Genomic DNA, 18,318 nt, shown 5'->3' on the forward strand with positions numbered 1-18,318 from the left:
CACACACCCACCTGTCACTCGAGTCTCTCTCTCTCCACGCACACACCCACCTGCGAGTCTGTCTCTCTCTCTCCACGCACACACCCCCTCAGGTCTGTCACTCGTGTCTGTGTCTCTCTCTCTCCACGCACACACCCCCTCAGGTCTGTCACTCGTGTCTGTGTCTCTCTCTCTCCACGCACACACCCCCTCAGGTCTGTCACTCGTGTCTGTGTGTCTCTCTCTCCACGCACACACCCACCCGCGAGTCTGTCTCTCTCTCTCCACGCACACACCCACCTGCGAGTCTGTCACTCGTGTCTGTGTCTCTCTCTCTCTCCACGCACACACCCCCTCAGGTCTGTCACTCGAGTCTGTGTCTCTCTCTCTCTCCACGCACACACCCACCTGCGAGTCTGCCTCTCTCTCTCCACGCACACACCCACCTGCGAGTCTGTCTCTCTCTCTCTCCACGCACACACCCACCTGCGAGTCTGTGTCTCTCTCTCTCTCCACGCACACACCCTCCCTGCCAGGTTGGGAGAGAGAGAGAGGAGGAAGAGAGGAGAGAGGAGAGGAGTGTGGAAAGAGAGAGGAGAGAGGAGAGGAGAGAGAGAGGAGGGAGGAGAGGAGAGAGAGAGGAGGGAGTGTGGAAAGAGAGAGGAGAGAGGAGAGGAGGGAGGAGAGGAGAGAGAGAGGAGGGAGTGTGGAAAGAGAGAGGAGAGAGGAGAGGAGAGGAGAGAGGAGGGAGTGTGGAAAGAGAGAGAGGAGGAAGAGAGGAGAGAGGAGGGAGAGAGGAGAGGAAGGAGGGAGGGGGAGAGGAGAGAGAGAGAGGGAGGAGGGGGGGGGAGAGAGGGCAGAGAGAGAGAGGAGACAGGAGACAGGACGCCGGAGCGGGCAGAGCGGTTTTAAGTCTCTCTCCTCGCTGCCGGTCGCCAGCACACCTCCGCTCCATGGGCCAGTAGCGTCAGGCGCAGCAACAGCAGCAGCAGCAGGAGCAGGAGCAGGAACAGGAGCAGGAGCAGCAGCATCACCCCGGCGTCCGGCCCGCGTCCCCCCCGGCCCCGCAGACACCCGAGCCGAGCCGAGCCGCGCCGAGCCGAGCCGAGCCGGGACCGCACCGCACCGGACCGACCGCACCGGACCGCACCGGACCGGCAACTCTCGGCGCTCACTCGCTTCGTTTAGAAACGATACTAATAAACACCCCCCCCCCCAAAAAAAATAATAAATAAAATAAAAACAACTGGTCCTGCCGGAGCCTGCGGGAGAGGAGAGGAGAGGAGAGGGCGGACTGGACCGGTGAGAGGAGGAGACCCGCCCGGGAGGAGCCGGGCGTCGCGCCTCTCCCCTTCAGCCGGGAGACAGGACAGAGCAGGAGGAGACAGGGGACACGGACAGGGGACAAGGGGAGACAGGAGACGACGGGAGGAGACGACGCGGCGATGGGTTTTCCAGAAGGTTCCCGGCCGCGGCGGCGGCGGCGGCGGGAAGGGCTCGTGGCCCCGGCCCTGGCGCTCGCGGTGGCGCTCGCCCTCTGCCAGGCGGGGCCGGCGCGCGCGGCAGGTGAGTCCGTTTGTTTGTTTGTTTGTTTGTTCGTTCGGTTTTTTTCCTCTCAGATTCAAATTCAAACCGACACGGAGAAGACGCGCGCGCTCGGCGCGAGGCGCTCCGCTGAGGGGAGAGAGAGCCGTTAGAAACGGACTCCGGCTCCCAACACCCCGAAAGAAGAGAGGAAAAAAAACCCCGTTTTTCAGCCTCTTTCGAACCGGACGAAAGTTGTTTGAGTGAAACTCTTTCGCTCCTCAGGCGTACGACCTGTAGCGCTCTTAAAAAAAAAAAACAACGACAAAAAAAAGAAAAGAAAATGAAAGAACAGAAATAACAGCCCAGCGCCGCCGGTCGCGTCGCGTCGCGTCGCCCCGCCGGGAGGAAAGCGAGGCAGGTTTGTGGCCCGGCCCGGTCCGGTTCGGGTGTGGGCGTGTGAAACTCCAGCTCGGACCCCGGTTCGGTCCGGTCCGGCCCGGCCGGGTTCACCTCACCGGGGCAGAGAGAGAGAGAGAGAGGGGGGGGCAGCCGGTCCCGGGTCCGAGGGTGTGTGTGTGTGTGTGTGTGTGTGTGTCTCCGGCTCGCTGTAGTTGACTCAATTTGTATTCATTTCTCCGTCTAACGGTCCGGACCTGTAACCGCCCTGACCGCCTCCCCCCCCCGACTCCGGGGTCCCCCCCTGTGGGCCCCCCCGGCCCGGGCGCCCCGGGGCCGGACGGAGGAGCCCCGGTCTGGCCCTCAGATCAAAGCCGCGCTGGGCAGCGAGGGAGGGAGGCACAGGGGGAGCGGCCGGGGCTCGGGGTGCCGGAGAGTTCACCCGCCCCCCGTCTTTACAGCCCCTTTACAAACGGGGGACCCCCCCCACAGTCCGGCCGGCTCGCGGCGCTCGTTTCCCGGCGGTGACCCCCACTTTCCAGCCGGAGAGGACCCCCCCATACAAGCTCACACGTACTGTATCTATGAATATCGGCGGCCCCGCTGAGGGCCGACTGCTCGCTGGTCTTGCAGTCATTAGTTGACCCCCCCTGCGGTCACACACCGGCCGGTATCGGGGGGGGCAGGGTCACAGGGTGACGCGACACCCCGCTTCCCCAGCGGCTCGGCTGGGTCCCGGGCGGGCAGGATGGGATCGATCACCCGATCGGTCGGTCGGTCGGACTGCTGCCCCCTGACCCGGAACCCCGGCGCGGTGCCGGTTCGGCGGGGGGTCGGTGCGGGCTCCGAGTTTGCCGTCCCGAGTGGGCCTCTGGGTTTGTTTTGGCGGAGGCGATCCTGCGGTCTGGGCGGCGAGCGGCTTCGTGATGAATGGGCCGTTTATGCGGGCAGGGCGGGTCCGAGTCCAGGACTGTCTGAGCTGCTTCAGGGCGGACTGGAGCTCCTCGGCCTCCCTGGCGCTGACCCTGACCTGGAGAGAGAGACGGGACTGTCCCAGTTCCAGTGCTGTAATGGAAATGGCACGGCCTGTGCTCTTCTGGGCTGGACTGGGCTGTGGTGGACTGTGCTGTGGTGGATTGGACTGTGATGTACTGGACTGTGCTGTAATGGAAATGGCATGGCCTGTGCTCTCCTGGGCTGGACTGGGCTGTGGTGGACTTTGATGTACTGGACCGGGCTGTGCTGTGGTGGACTGTGCTGTGTTGTACCGGGCTGTGATGTACTGGACTGTATTGTGATGGACTGGACTGTGTTGTGATGCGCTGGACTGTGCTGTGATGGACTGGACTGTGCTGTGATGAACTGGACTGTGATGTACTGGACTGTGTTGTGATGCGCTGGACTGTGCTGTGATGTACTGGACTGTGCTGTGATGGACTGGACTATGATGTACTGGACTGTGCTGTGATGAACTGGACTGTGATGTACTGGACTGTGTTGTGATGCGCTGGACTGTGCTGTGATGGACTGGACTGTGATGTACTGGATTGGACTGTGCTGTGATGGACTGTGCTGTGATGAACTGGACTGTGATGTACTGGACTATGTTGTGATGTACTGGACTGTGCTGTGATGGACTGGACTGTGATGTACTGGACTGTGCTGTGATGGACTGGACTGTGCTGTGATGAACTGGACTGTGATGTACTGGACTGTGCTGTGATGCGCTGGACTGTGCTGTGATGTACTGGACTGTGCTGTGATGAACTGGACTGTGATGTACTGGACTGTGCTGTGATGGACTGGACTGTGATGTACTGGACTGTGCTGTGATGGACTGGACTGTGCTGTGATGAACTGGACTGTGATGTACTGGACTGTGCTGTGATGCGCTGGACTGTGCTGTGATGTACTGGACTGTGCTGTGATGAACTGGACTGTGATGTACTGGACTGTGCTGTGATGCGCTGGACTGTGCTGTGATGGACTGGACTGTATTGGGCTATGTTGTGGTGGACTGGACTGTGTTGTACTGTACTGTGCAGTGCTGGACTGTGATGTACTGGACTGTGCTGTGGTGGAGTGGACTGTGTTGTACCGGGCTGTGCTGTGGTGGACTGTGCTGTGGTGGACAATGCTGTACTGGGCTGTGCTGTGGTGGACTGGACTGTGCTGTGCTGTGGTGTACTGGACAGTGTTGTGGTGGACTGTGCAGTGCTGGACGGTGCTGGACTGTGCTGGACTACACTGTGCTGTACTTTAGTGGACTTTGTTGTGCTGTGCTGGACTGTGCTGTACTGGGCTGTGCTGTGGTGTACTGGACAGTGCTGTGCTGGACAGTTCTGTGCTGGACTGTGCTGTGCTGTACTGGACAGTTCTGTGCTGGACTGTGCTGTGCTGTACTGGACAGTGCTGTACTGGACAGTGCTGTGCTGGACTGTGCTATACTGGCAGTCCCAGTGCTCAGCCTGATGAGAGGCCTGTCGCTAGCTCTCTGACGTGATTGACCTCTCGTGCTTGGACCCCGGAGTTGCTGACCACGAGCAGCGGGGTGAAATGAGGACCCCCCTCCCGCGCTGAGAGGGCCTGGGCCCTGGGCTCTCCTGCCTGGGCGCTGTGGCGGCAGACACACACCTGCCTGAATGGAGACATTGACTGGTGCACGGCGAGGGCGGGTGAGGGCGGGGACATGGCGTATGAAAGCTGGGCTTGTTGCTGTGAAAGCACTCCTTTAGGAGACCCCCTCCCCCTGGACGTGCACGTCTGACGTGGGAGCCGTGAGGCTGGTTTCAGTGTGCTCGGCTCTGAAAGAGCGGTCTGTCTCTGCCCCTGTGTCTCCTTCTGCCCCTGCCCCTGCCCCTGCCTCTGTCTCTGTCATTGTCTCTGCCCCTGCCCCTGCCTCTGTCTCTGTCTCTGTCATTGTCTCTGCCCCTGTGTCTCCTTCTGCCCCTGCCTCTGTCTCTGTCATTGTCTCTGCCCCTGTCTCTGCCCCTGTCACTGTCTCTGCCCACTGTCTCTGCCCCTACCCCTGCCTCCTGTCATTGTCTCTGCCCCTGCCCCTGGCCCTGCCTCTGTCTCTGCCCCTGTCTCTGTCTCTGCCCCTGCCTCTGTCTCTGCCCCTGTCACTGTCTCTGTCTCTGTGTCTCCCTCTGCCCCTGCCTCTCCATCTCTCTGTCTCTGGCCCTGCCTGTCAGTCAGCCAGTCAGTGAGGCGAAGGGAGCTCAGTGAATGGAGCTACTGTGTGACTGAGTGCCAGCTCTGACCCCGCTCTCCACGTGTGTGTGTGTGAGTGAGCAGGTTCTGCCTGCGTGGGCCGGTGTGTGAGTGAGAGTGTGTGTCTGTGGGCTCTACGCAGCAGTGCTCAACAGTGGTCCGTTAAGACGGAGCAGACAGACAGAGAGAGAGAGAAAGAGTTTGTCTAGTTTCACAGCTGCTGCACTCTGACTGGCTCTCCCTCCCTCTCCCTCTGCCTCGTTCCTGGAATACCTCGCTTCCCTCAGGAATGTAGCTCCCACAGGGCTGTCACCTGAGCCTGCCTGCCCTCCTTTCTGTCTCCTCGTCCCCGTCCCCCTCTCTCCTGTCAGCTCCTGTGCTTGCCTGAGACACGAACCAGAAACTGCAGAGGTGGAAACTGCAGGGAAGGGCATTTCAAACTGGGAACAGGAGCTCGGAATTACACAGAGGGGGGTGGGGGTGTGGAACAAGCTGCCCAGCCCTGTTGTTGAAGCCGATACCCTGGCTTCTCTCCAGACACAGCTGGGTGAGCTCCTCCAGTCAGGACAGGAGGCTCTACTGTACACAGAGGGGGGTGGGGGTGGGGAACAAGCTGCCCAGCCCTGTGGTTTCATTTTAGATTGCACTTTTGTCCTCTGGTTGATGATTCACTGTTGATTCTGAAGAAATCGTCTGGGTTGTCAGTATCATGTCCCCTTGTAGTTTTCTTGCTTCTCGACTAAAAATGTTCAGTTCCTCCAGCCTGTCAGTGTGGGACACTCCCTCCAGACTGAAGAGACTCAGTTCCCTCAGCCTGTCAGTGTGGGACACTCCCTCCAGACTGAAGAGACTCAGTTCCCTCAGCCTGTCAGTGTGGGACCCTCCCTCCAGACTGAAGAGACTCAGTTCCCTCAGCCTGTCAGTGTGGGACACTCCCTCCAGACTGAAGAGACTCAGTTCCTCCAGCCTGTCAGTGCGGGACACTCCCTTCAGACTGAAGAGAGTCAGTTCCTATAGTGTGGTTCACCTCTTCTCCTCCCTGAATGTACCTGCCTGCTCTTCTCTGGACTGATTCCAGTGCAGCAGTACACTGTATAATCTGTATAATTGCCCCACTGTTCTTCTAGAGGGCTGGGCTGCAGCTCTTCATTATAGTTTTGATGAGTCTCTGTCTCTCCTAGAACAGGAATTAAATGGCAGACAAATGTGTTGCCTCGAAACCCACTCATTAGCATGGATAAACGATGATTAAGAGGGAACGAGCGTGCTGGGACGCCGGTTGGGTGGCAGTTCATGGCGTTGTGAAAGGTCTGTGCGGCTCTGTGCTCCTCGCTGTCTTGGGCTTAGGGTGTGTTTGGAATGAGGCAGGAGCAGGGCTGGGGTTCAGGAGAGAGATACCTGCCGCAGGGCTCCTTTCACTGTCTTTCAAATGAGCCTCTGAGAATTACACTCTTTCAGTCAAGAGTGTGTGTGCCCTGTGTCTGCTGTGTGAGAGTGTGTGTGCTCTGTGTCTGCTGTGTGAGAGTGTGTGTGCTCTGTGTCTGCTGTGTGAGAGTGTGTCCTGTGTCTGCTGTGTGAGAGTGTGTGTGCTCTGTGTCTGCTGTGTGAGAGTGTGTCCTGTGTCTGCTGTGTGAGAGTGTGTGTGCTCTGTGTCTGCTGTGTGAGAGTGTGTCCTGTGTCTGCTGTGTGAGAGTGTGTGTGCTCTGTGTCTGCTGTGTGAGAGTGTGTCCTGTGTCTGCTGTGTGAGAGTGTGTCCTGTGTCTGCTGTGTGAGAGTGTGTCCTGTGTCTGCTGTGTGAGAGTGTGTGTGCTCTGTGTCTGCTGTGTGAGAGTGTGTCCTGTGTCTGCTGTGTGAGAGTGTGTGTGCTCTGTGTCTGCTGTGTGAGAGTGTGTCCTGTGTCTGCTGTGTGAGAGTGTGTGTGCTCTGTGTCTGCTGTGTGAGAGTGTGTGTGCTCTGTGTCTGCTGTGTGAGAGTGTGTCCTGTGTCTGCTGTGTGAGAGTGTGTGTGTGTGTGCTCTGTGTCTGCTGTGGGAGAGTGTGTGTGCTCTGTGTCTTCAGTGTGTTTGTGTCCTGTGTCTGCTGTGTGAGGCTGTGTGTGTCCTATGTCTGCTGTGTGAGAGTGTGTGTGCTCTGTGTCTGCTGTGTGAGAAAGTGTCTGCTGTGTCGGCTGTGTGTGTTCTGTGAGAGTGTCTGCTGTGTGTCTGCTGTGTCTGCTGTGTGTGTTCTGTGCTCCTGATCTGACTTGTGTCTCCGAGAGCTCGCTGTGTTTCTGAGCTGGAAGGCTGCAGTGACACGTCGCACAGGCCTGCTGGTACACATGTCTGTCGGCCCCGAGCGCAGCTCGTTAGCAGAGAGTAATCAGCTGTGTAATCAGCCACTGCTGGTGCGCGGCCTGTCATTTAGCACTGCCCAGGGTAAACACACTGTGAACACCGAGGCACCCAGATAATCACAGCCCCTCAGAGAGCTGCGCTCACCCACACTGAGAGTGAGAGGGTGAGAGGGTGAGAGGTAGGATCAGAAAGACAGGCAGTGAGATGGAGTGTGTGGGTCCATAGAGACAGCTGCTCTGTGAGAGAATATTTACACTCCTCTTGTTGACTGTCAGGGGTCAGAGGTCACCACTGTGGGATATTTGCGTACTGCTGGTGTTTACCACAGCTGTGTGAAGATTATGGAGTAATCTAGAGAGGAAGGGTAGTTTGTTTTAATGGGGCATTTCCCATGCAGTGTTCATGTACTGGAGTGTCCAGTCAGTGTGTCTGTGTGAACCCCTCTCTCTCTCAGTGCAGTGTTCATGTACTGGAGTGTCCAGTCAGTGTGTGTGTATGAACCCCTCTCTCTCTCAGTGCAGTGTTCATGTACTGGAGTGTCCAGTCAGTGTGTCTGTGTGAACCCCTCTCTCTCTCAGTGCAGTGTTCATGTACTGGAGTGTCCAGTCAGTGTGTCTGTATGAACCCCTCTCTCTCTCTCAGTGCAGTGTTCATGTACTGGAGTGTCCAGTCAGTGTGTCTGTATGAACCCCTCTCTCTCTCAGTGCAGTGTTCATGTGCTGGAGTGTCCAGTCAGTGTGTCTGTATGAACCCCTCTCTCTCTCAGTGCAGTGTTCATGTACTGGAGTGTCCAGTCAGTGTGTCTGTATGAACCCCTCTCTCTCTCAGTGCAGTGTTCATGTACTGGAGTGTCCAGTCAGTGTGTGTGTATGAACCCCTCTCTCTCTCTCTCAGTGCAGTGTTCATGTACTGGAGTGTCCAGTCAGTGTGTGTGTGTGAACCCCTCTCTCTCTCAGTGCAGTGTTAGTGTACTGGAGTGTATTAACCTCTCTCTCTCTCTCTCAGATCCAGTAGATGTCTTGAAGGTGCTCCAGCTGCCCTCTCTGCCTGAGGGGGTGAAGAAAGTGACTGGGTTCTGCTCCAGTCGGCGGTCTGGTCCTGCTGACCAGGCCTACCGGATCTCCAAACAGGCGCAGATCAGCGCCCCCACGAAGCAGCTCTTCTCAGGTACCGCGTCTCTCCCCGTACCCCTGGGGTTCAGAACTCGGGCTGGCAGGAAGGCTGCCCGTGGCCAGGAGCCCAGTACAGGCTGTGGGCAGAGGGCGCCCTCTTGTGGACGAGACGCGCTCACTGTGCCGGAGCTTGTATCCAGCACTCCTTTCTCTAGGCTGCTTCTTCACAGTCAGGGTCACAGCACGCAGCGGGGCACGGGACACTACCACACACTCTGTTTCTGTCTCTCTGCAGCGAGACAGCAAGATCAGTCTCACTATTATTGAGTCTGTCTTTTCAGTAAGCTGCCTCTCTGCGTCTCTCGGAGTCTGACGTTTTAGTGACTTGTCAGCCTGTCTCTCTCTGTCTGTATCTCTGCAGTCAGTCGCCTGTCAGTTCAGTTCAAGGCGCTTTACTGGCGTGAAGTCAGTACAGTCAGTGTTGCCACAGCAAAACACATACAGTTAACATGGAACACAGAGCTGCAGACATTTACAGTACAGACACGGTCCTCCGGTCTCTCCATCTAGACAGGAGCAGGACTGGGAGACAGGCTCACTGGGGCTCTGGCTGGGACAGGAGATCACACACTGGGCCGCCAGTTCAGCGGAGTTCCCTCCTCCCTCTCCCAGTAGGATCGGGACCCGCTGGGATTCTGGCAGGGGTGGGAACTCTGGGATTAGATTTCTGAGTTTAGGGAAGAATGTTTCTCTAATCCCAGAGTATCTGTCACAGTGCAGTAGGAAGTGCACCTCTGTCTCTATTTCTCCCCGCTGGCAGTGGGAGCACAGCCTGTCCTCTCTGGGCAGCCAGGTCTGCCTGTGTCCAGTGTGTGTGTCCAGGCTGTGGTCACTGAGCCTGTCCTCTCTGGACAGCCAGGTCTGCCTGTGTCCAGTGTGTGTGTCCAGGCTGTGGTCACTGAGCCTGTCCTCTCTGGACAGCCAGGTCTGCCTGTGTCCAGTGTGTGTGTCCAGGCTGTGGTCACTGAGCCTGTCCTCTCTGGACAGCCAGGTCTGCCTGTGTCCAGTGTGTGTGTCCAGTCTGTGGTCACTGAGCCTGTCCTCTCTGGGCAGCCAGGTCTGCCTGTGTCCAGTGTGTGTGTCCAGGCTGTGGTCACTGAGATGTCCGTCTCTGTGCTTGTCTGTATCCCTGCAGTCACACTCCTGTCTCTGTCTCCCTCTGTCCGCAGGCCGTTTCCCTGAGAACTTCTCCATCATGGCGCTGGTGAAGGCCCAGGCGGACCTGCAGGCCTTCCTGCTGTCGGTGTACAGCGAGCAGGGCGTGCAGCAGCTGGGCGTGGAGCTGGGCCGCTCGCCCGTCTTCCTGTACGAGGACCAGACGGGCCGCCCCGCGCCCGAGGACTACCCGCTGTTCCGGGGCATCAACCTGGCCGACGGCAAGTCAGTACTGAGAGTCCCCACCGCGAGTGTGTGAGAGAGAGCGCGCGTGTGTGTGTGTGAGAGGACCAGACGGGCCGCCCCGCGCCCGAGGACTACCCGCTGTTCCGGGGCATCAACCTGGCCGACGGCAAGTTAGTACTGAGAGTCCCCACCGCGAGTGTGTGAGAGAGAGCGTGTGTGTGTGTGTGTGTGTGTGTGTGTGTGAGAGGACCAGACGGGCTGGAGAGAGTGCAAGAGTGTGTGTGTGTCTGAGAGTGTGTGAGAGTGTGTATGTGTGTGTGAGTGAGAATGTGTGAGAGTGTATGAGTGTATGTGAGAATGTGCATGAGTGTGCGTGAGAGAGTGTGTGTATGAGAGTGCGAGTGGCAAGTGTGCATGAATGTGAGAGAGTGTGCATGGGAGTCTGAGTGTGTGTATCAGTGTGTGTGAATTTGATAGAGTGTGTGAGTGTGCAAGTGTGAATCAAAGAGTGTGTGTGTGAGTGTCTCAGTTCTGTCTGAGCTGCGTGTTTGAGTGTGTGTTGTGTGTGTGAGAGCTGTAATAGTTCTGTCTGAGTGTGTGTTGTGTGTGTGAGAGCTGTAATAGTTCTGCCTGAGTGTGTGTTGTGTGTGTGAGAGCTGTAATAGTTCTGTCTGAGTGTGTGTTGTGTGTGTGTGAGAGCTGTAATAGTTCTGTCTGAGTGTGTGTTGTGTGTGTGAGAGCTGTAATAGTTCTGTCTGAGTGTGTGTTGTGTGTGTGAGAGCTGTAATAGTTCTGTCTGAGTGTGTGTTGTGTGTGTGTGAGAGCTGTAATAGTTCTGTCTGAGTGTGTGTTGTGTGTGTGAGAGCTGTAATAGTTCTGTCTGAGTGTGTGTTGTGTGTGTGTGTGAGAGCTGTAATAGTTCTGTCTGAGTGTGTGTTGTGTTGTGTGTGTGAGAGCTGTAGTAGTTCTGTCTGAGTGTGTGTTGTGTGTGTGAGAGCTGTAATAGTTCTGTCTGAGTGTGTGTTGTGTGTGTGAGAGCTGTAATAGTTCTGTCTGAGTGTGTTGTGTGTGTGAGAGCTGTAGTAGTTCTGTCTGAGTGTGTGTTGTGTTGTGTGTGAGAGCTGTAATAGTTCTGTCTGAGTGTGTGTTGTGTGTGTGAGAGCTGTAATAGTTCTGTCTGAGTGTGTGTTGTGTGTGAGAGCTGTAATAGTTCTGTCTGAGTGTGTGTTGTGTGTGTGAGAGCTGTAATAGTTCTGAGTGTGTGTTGTGTGTGTGAGAGCTGTAATAGTTCTGTCTGAGTGTGTGTTGTGTGTGTGTGTGAGAGCTGTAATAGTTCTGAGTGTGTGTTGTGTGTGTGAGAGCTGTAATAGTTCTGTCTGAGTGTGTGTTGTGTGTGTGAGAGCTGTAATAGTTCTGTCTGAGTGTGTGTTGTGTGTGTGAGAGCTGTAATAGTTCTGTCTGAGTGTGTGTTGTGTGTGTGTGTGAGAGCTGTAATAGTTCTGTCTGAGTGTGTGTTGTGTGTGAGAGCTGTAATAGTTCTGTCTGAGTGTGTGTTGTGTTGTGTGTGTGAGAGCTGTAATAGTTCTGTCTGAGTGTGTGTTGTGTGTGTGAGAGCTGTAATAGTTCTGTCTGAGTGTGTGTTGTGTGTGTGAGAGCTGTAATAGTTCTGTCTGAGTGTGTGTTGTGTGTGTGAGAGCTGTAATAGTTCTGTCTGAGTGTGTGTTGTGTGTGTGAGAGCTGTAATAGTTCTGTCTGAGTGTGTGTTGTGTGTGAGAGCTGTAATAGTTCTGTCTGAGTGTGTGTTGTGTGTGTGAGAGCTGTAATAGTTCTGTCTGAGTGTGTGTTGTGTGTGTGAGAGCTGTAATAGTTCTGTCTGAGTGTGTTGTGTGTGTGAGAGCTGTAGTAGTTCTGTCTGAGTGTGTGTTGTGTTGTGTGTGAGAGCTGTAATAGTTCTGTCTGAGTGTGTGTTGTGTGTGTGAGAGCTGTAATAGTTCTGTCTGAGTGTGTGTTGTGTGTGAGAGCTGTAATAGTTCTGTCTGAGTGTGTGTTGTGTGTGTGAGAGCTGTAATAGTTCTGAGTGTGTGTTGTGTGTGTGAGAGCTGTAATAGTTCTGTCTGAGTGTGTGTTGTGTGTGTGTGTGAGAGCTGTAATAGTTCTGAGTGTGTGTTGTGTGTGTGAGAGCTGTAATAGTTCTGTCTGAGTGTGTGTTGTGTGTGTGAGAGCTGTAATAGTTCTGTCTGAGTGTGTGTTGTGTGTGTGAGAGCTGTAATAGTTCTGTCTGAGTGTGTGTTGTGTGTGTGTGTGAGAGCTGTAATAGTTCTGTCTGAGTGTGTGTTGTGTGTGAGAGCTGTAATAGTTCTGTCTGAGTGTGTGTTGTGTTGTGTGTGTGAGAGCTGTAATAGTTCTGTCTGAGTGTGTGTTGTGTGTGTGAGAGCTGTAATAGTTCTGTCTGAGTGTGTGTTGTGTGTGTGAGAGCTGTAATAGTTCTGTCTGAGTGTGTGTTGTGTGTGTGAGAGCTGTAATAGTTCTGTCTGAGTGTGTGTTGTGTGTGTGAGAGCTGTAATAGTTCTGTCTGAGTGTGTGTTGTGTGTGAGAGCTGTAATAGTTCTGTCTGAGTGTGTGTTGTGTGTGTGAGAGCTGTAATAGTTCTGTCTGAGTGTGTGTTGTGTTGTGTGTGAGAGCTGTAATAGTTCTGTCTGAGTGTGTGTTGTGTGTGAGAGCTGTAATAGTTCTGTCTGAGTGTGTGTTGTGTGTGTGAGAGCTGTAATAGTTCTGTCTGAGTGTGTGTTGTGTTGTGTGTGAGAGCTGTAATAGTTCTGTCTGAGTGTGTGTTGTGTGTGAGAGCTGTAATAGTTCTGTCTGAGTGTGTGTTGTGTGTGTGTGTGAGAGCTGTAATAGTTCTGTCTGAGTGTGTGTTGTGTGTGAGAGCTGTAATAGTTCTGTCTGAGTGTGTGTTGTGTGTGTGTGAGAGCTGTAATAGTTCTGTCTGAGTGTGTGTTGTGTGTGAGAGCTGTAATAGTTCTGTCTGAGTGTGTGTTGTGTGTGTGTGAGAGCTGTAATAGTTCTGTCTGAGTGTGTGTTGTGTTGTGTGTGTGAGAGCTGTAATAGTTCTGTCTGAGTGTGTGTTGTGTGTGTGAGAGCTGTAATAGTTCTGTCTGAGTGTGTGTTGTGTGTGTGAGAGCTGTAATAGTTCTGTCTGAGTGTGTGTTGTGTGTGAGAGCTGTAATAGTTCTGTCTGAGTGTGTGTTGTGTGTGTGAGAGCTGTAATAGTTCTGTCTGAGTGTGTGTTGTGTTGTGTGTGAGAGCTGTAATAGTTCTGTCTGAGTGTGTGTTGTGTTGTGTGTGAGAGCTGTAATAGTTCTGTCTGAGTGTGTGTTGTGTGTGAGAGCTGTAATAGTTCTGTCTGAGTGTGTGTTGTGTGTGTGTGTGAGAGCTGTAATAGTTCTGTCTGAGTGTGTGTTGTGTGTGTGAGAGCTGTAATAGTTCTGTCTGAGAGTGTGTTGTGTGTGAGAGCTGTAATAGTTCTGTCTGAGAGTGTGTTGTGTGTGTGAGAGCTGTAATAGTTCTGTCTGAGTGTGTGTTGTGTGTGAGCTGTAATAGTTCTGTCTGAGTGTGTGTTGTGTGTGTGAGAGCTGTAATAGTTCTGTCTGAGTGTGTGTTGTGTTGTGTGTGAGAGCTGTAATAGTTCTGTCTGAGTGTGTGTTGTGTTGTGTGTGAGAGCTGTAGTAGTTCTGTCTGAGTGTGTGTTGTGTGTGTGAGAGCTGTAATAGTTCTGTCTGAGTGTGTGTTGTGTTGTGTGTGAGAGCTGTAATAGTTCTGTCTGAGTGTGTGTTGTGTGTGAGAGCTGTAATAGTTCTGTCTGAGTGTGTGTTGTGTTGTGTGTGAGAGCTGTAATAGTTCTGTCTGAGTGTGTGTTGTGTTGTGTGTGAGAGCTGTAATAGTTCTGTCTGAGTGTGTGTTGTGTGTGTGAGAGCTGTAATAGTTCTGTCTGAGTGTGTGTTGTGTGTGTGTGAGAGCTGTAATAGTTCTGTCTGAGTGTGTGTTGTGTGTGTGTGAGAGCTGTAATAGTTCTGTCTGAGTGTGTGTTGTGTGTGTGTGAGAGCTGTAATAGTTCTGTCTGAGTGTGTGTTGTGTGTGTGTGTGAGAGCTGTAATAGTTCTGTCTGAGTGTGTGTTGTGTGTGAGAGCTGTAATAGTTCTGTCTGAGTGTGTGTTGTGTGTGAGAGCTGTAATAGTTCTGTCTGAGTGTGTGTTGTGTGTGTGAGAGCTGTAATAGTTCTGTCTGAGTGTGTGTTGTGTGTGTGTGAGAGCTGTAATAGTTCTGTCTGAGTGTGTGTTGTGTGTGTGTGAGAGCTGTAGTAGTTCTGTCTGAGTGTGTGTTGTGTTGTGTGTGAGAGCTGTAATAGTTCTGTCTGAGTGTGTGTTGTGTGTGAGAGCTGTAATAGTTCTGTCTGAGTGTGTGTTGTGTGTGTGAGAGCTGTAATAGTTCTGTCTGAGTGTGTGTTGTGTGTGTGTGAGAGCTGTAATAGTTCTGTCTGAGTGTGTGTTGTGTGTGTGTGAGAGCTGTAATAGTTCTGTCTGAGTGTGTGTTGTGTGTGTGAGAGCTGTAATAGTTCTGTCTGAGTGTGTGTTGTGTGTGTGTGAGAGAGCTGTAATAGTTCTGTCTGAGTGTGTGTTGTGTGTGAGAGCTGTAATAGTTCTGTCTGAGTGTGTGTTGTGTGTGTGTGAGAGCTGTAATAGTTCTGTCTGAGTGTGTGTTGTGTTGTGTGTGAGAGCTGTAATAGTTCTGTCTGAGTGTGTGTTGTGTGTGTGTGTGTGAGCTGTAATAGTTCTGTCTGAGTGTGTTGTGTGTGTGAGAGCTGTAATAGTTCTGTCTGAGTGTGTGTTGTGTTGTGTGTGAGAGCTGTAATAGTTCTGTCTGAGTGTGTGTTGTGTGTGAGAGCTGTAATAGTTCTGTCTGAGTGTGTGTTGTGTGTGTGAGAGCTGTAATAGTTCTGTCTGAGTGTGTGTTGTGTGTGTGTGTGAGAGCTGTAATAGTTCTGTCTGAGTGTGTTGTGTGTGTGAGAGCTGTAATAGTTCTGTCTGAGTGTGTGTTGTGTGTGTGAGAGCTGTAATAGTTCTGTCTGAGTGTGTGTTGTGTGTGTGTGAGAGCTGTAATAGTTCTGTCTGAGTGTGTGTTGTGTGTGTGAGAGCTGTAATAGTTCTGTCTGAGTGTGTGTTGTGTGTGTGTGAGAGCTGTAATAGTTCTGTCTGAGTGTGTGTTGTGTTGTGTGTGTTGTGTGTGAGAGCTGTAATGTACAGTGTGGGCGCTGTTCCTCCTCCCCGCCTGCAGGTGGCACCGCATCGCTCTCTCCGTGCAGCAGAAGAAAGTCACGCTCATCCTGGACTGCAAGAAGCGCGTGACCAAGCCCCTCCCGCGCGGAGACCGCCCCGCCGTCGACGTCAACGGCATCACGCTCTTCGGCGCCCGGCTGCTGGACGAGGAGGTCTTCCAGGTGGGCGGGCCATCGGGCTGTTCGGGGGACCCCTGGGGCGCCCTGTCTGCTGGGGGCCGCGCTGACCCGCCTGCCTTCTGATTTCAGGGTGACATCCAGCAGCTGCTGATCGCCTCCGACCCCCAGGCGGCCTTCGACTACTGCGAGCACTACAGCCCCGACTGCGACACCCCGCTGCCCAGCACCCAGGCACAGGAGCCCAGCAGCCCTGTGAGTAACTCACACTCTCCTCACACCCTCCTCACACCCTCCTCACACTCTCCTCACACTCTCCTCACACTCTCCTCACACTCTCCTCACACTCTCCACACTACTGCGAGCACTACAGCCCCGACTGTGACACCCCGCTGCCCAGCACCCAGGCACAGGAGCCCAGCAGCCCTGTGAGTAACTCACACTCTCCACACACTCTCCTCACACTCTCCTCACACTCTCCACACACTCTCCACACTACTGCGAGCACTACAGCCCCGACTGTGACACCCCGCTGCCCAGCACCCAGGCACAGGAGCCCAGCAGCCCTGTGAGTAACTCACACTCTCCACACACTCTCCTCACACTCTCCTCACACTCTCCACACACTCTCCACACTACTGCGAGCACTACAGCCCCGACTGCGACACCCCGCTGCCCAGCACCCAGGCACAGGAGCCCAGCAGCCCTGTGAGTAACTCACACTCTCCTCACACTCTCCTCACACTCTCCTCACACTCTCCACACTACTGCGAGCACTACAGCCCCGACTGCGACACCCCGCTGCCCAGCACCCAGGCACAGGAGCCCAGCAGCCCTGTGAGTAACTCACACTCTCCTCACACTCTCCTCACACTCTCCTCACACTCTCCTCACTACTGCGAGCACTACAGCCCCGACTGCGACACCCCGCTGCCCAGCACCCAGGCACAGGAGCCCAGCAGCCCTGTGAGTAACTCACACTCTCCTCACACTCTCCTCACACTCTCCTCACACTCTCCACACTACTGCGAGCACTACAGCCCCGACTGCGACACCCCGCTGCCCAGCACCCAGGCACAGGAGCCCAGCAGCCCTGTGAGTAACTCACACTCTCCACACACTCTCCTCACACTCTCCTCACACTCTCCACACTACTGCGAGCACTACAGCCCCGACTGCGACACCCCGCTGCCCAGCACCCAGGCACAGGAGCCCAGCAGCCCTGTGAGTAACTCACACTCTCCTCACACCCTCCTCACACCCTCCTCACACTCTCCTCACACTCTCCTCACTACTGCGAGCACTACAGCCCCGACTGCGACACCCCGCTGCCCAGCGCCCAGGCACAGGAGCCCAGCAGCCCTGTGAGTAACTCACACTCTCCTCACACTCTCCTCACACTCTCGTCACACTCTCCACACTACTGCGAGCACTACAGCCCCGACTGCGACACCCCGCTGCCCAGCACCCAGGCACAGGAGCCCAGCAGCCCTGTGAGTAACTCACACTCTCCTCACACTCTCCTCACACTCTCCACACTACTGCGAGCACTACAGCCCCGACTGCGACACCCCGCTGCCCAGCACCCAGGCACAGGAGCCCAGCAGCCCTGTGAGTAACTCACACTCTCCTCACACTCTCCTCACACTCTCCACACACTCTCCACACACTCTCCTCACACTCTCCACACTACTGCGAGCACTACAGCCCCGACTGCGACACCCCGCTGCCCAGCACCCAGGCACAGGAGCCCAGCAGCCCTGTGAGTAACTCACACTCTCCTCACACCCTCCTCACACTCTCCTCACACTCTCCTCACACTCTACACACTACTGCGAGCACTACAGCCCCGACTGCGACACCCCGCTGCCCAGCACCCAGGCACAGGAGCCCAGCAGCCCTGTGAGTAACTCACACTCTCCACACACTCTCCACACACTCTCCACACACTCTCCACACTACTGCGAGCACTACAGCCCCGACTGCGACACCCCGCTGCCCAGCACCCAGGCACAGGAGCCCAGCAGCCCTGTGAGTAACTCACACTCTCCACACACTCTCCTCACACTCTCCTCACACTCTCCACACTACTGCGAGCACTACAGCCCCGACTGCGACACCCCGCTGCCCAGCACCCAGGCACAGGAGCCCAGCAGCCCTGTGAGTAACTCACACTCTCCTCACACTCTCCTCACACTCTCCACACTACTGCGAGCACTACAGCCCCGACTGCGACACCCCGCTGCCCAGCACCCAGGCACAGGAGCCCAGCAGCCCTGTGAGTAACTCACACTCTCCTCACACTCTCCTCACACTCTCCTCACACTCTCCTCACACTCTCCACACTACTGCGAGCACTACAGCCCCGACTGCGACACCCCGCTGCCCAGCACCCAGGCACAGGAGCCCAGCAGCCCTGTGAGTAACTCACACTCTCCTCACACTCTACACACACTCTCCTCACACTCTCCTCACACTCTCCACACTACTGCGAGCACTACAGCCCCGACTGCGACACCCCGCTGCCCAGCACCCAGGCACAGGAGCCCAGCAGCCCTGTGAGTAACTCACACTCTCCTCACACTCTCCTCACACTCTCCTCACACTCTCCTCACACTCTCCACACTACTGCGAGCACTACAGCCCCGACTGCGACACCCCGCTGCCCAGCACCCAGGCACAGGAGCCCAGCAGCCCTGTGAGTAACTCACACTCTCCTCACACTCTCCTCACACTCTCCTCACACTCTACACACTACTGCGAGCACTACAGCCCCGACTGCGACACCCCGCTGCCCAGCACCCAGGCACAGGAGCCCAGCAGCCCTGTGAGTAACTCACACTCTCCTCACACCCTCCTCACACTCTCCTCACACTCTCCACACTACTGCGAGCACTACAGCCCCGACT

General features: G+C 55.0%; 1 protein-coding gene across 1 annotated transcript in view; it reads left to right on the plus strand.

Annotated features, from left to right (window-relative positions):
- The first annotated feature begins 1,325 nt into the window (after window positions 1-1,325).
- The window catches only part of LOC148662324 (uncharacterized), a 56,310-nt gene continuing 39,317 nt past the window's right edge, over window positions 1,326-18,318 (plus strand). The window contains exons 1-8 of the mRNA XM_088632995.1: window positions 1,326-1,545; window positions 8,453-8,614; window positions 9,789-9,999; window positions 15,292-15,454; window positions 15,542-15,664; window positions 15,775-15,837; window positions 16,055-16,504; window positions 16,645-16,773. Coding sequence (XP_088489121.1) covers window positions 1,425-1,545; window positions 8,453-8,614; window positions 9,789-9,999; window positions 15,292-15,454; window positions 15,542-15,664; window positions 15,775-15,837; window positions 16,055-16,504; window positions 16,645-16,773 — 1,422 coding nt within the window. The 5' untranslated portion in view covers window positions 1,326-1,424. The remainder of the gene's footprint in view (window positions 1,546-8,452; window positions 8,615-9,788; window positions 10,000-15,291; window positions 15,455-15,541; window positions 15,665-15,774; window positions 15,838-16,054; window positions 16,505-16,644; window positions 16,774-18,318) is intronic.

Source organism: Lepisosteus platostomus, chromosome 5 (genome assembly GCF_059453375.1).
Source record: "Lepisosteus platostomus isolate fLepPlt1 chromosome 5, fLepPlt1.hap1, whole genome shotgun sequence".
Lineage (NCBI taxonomy): Eukaryota > Metazoa > Chordata > Actinopteri > Semionotiformes > Lepisosteidae > Lepisosteus > Lepisosteus platostomus.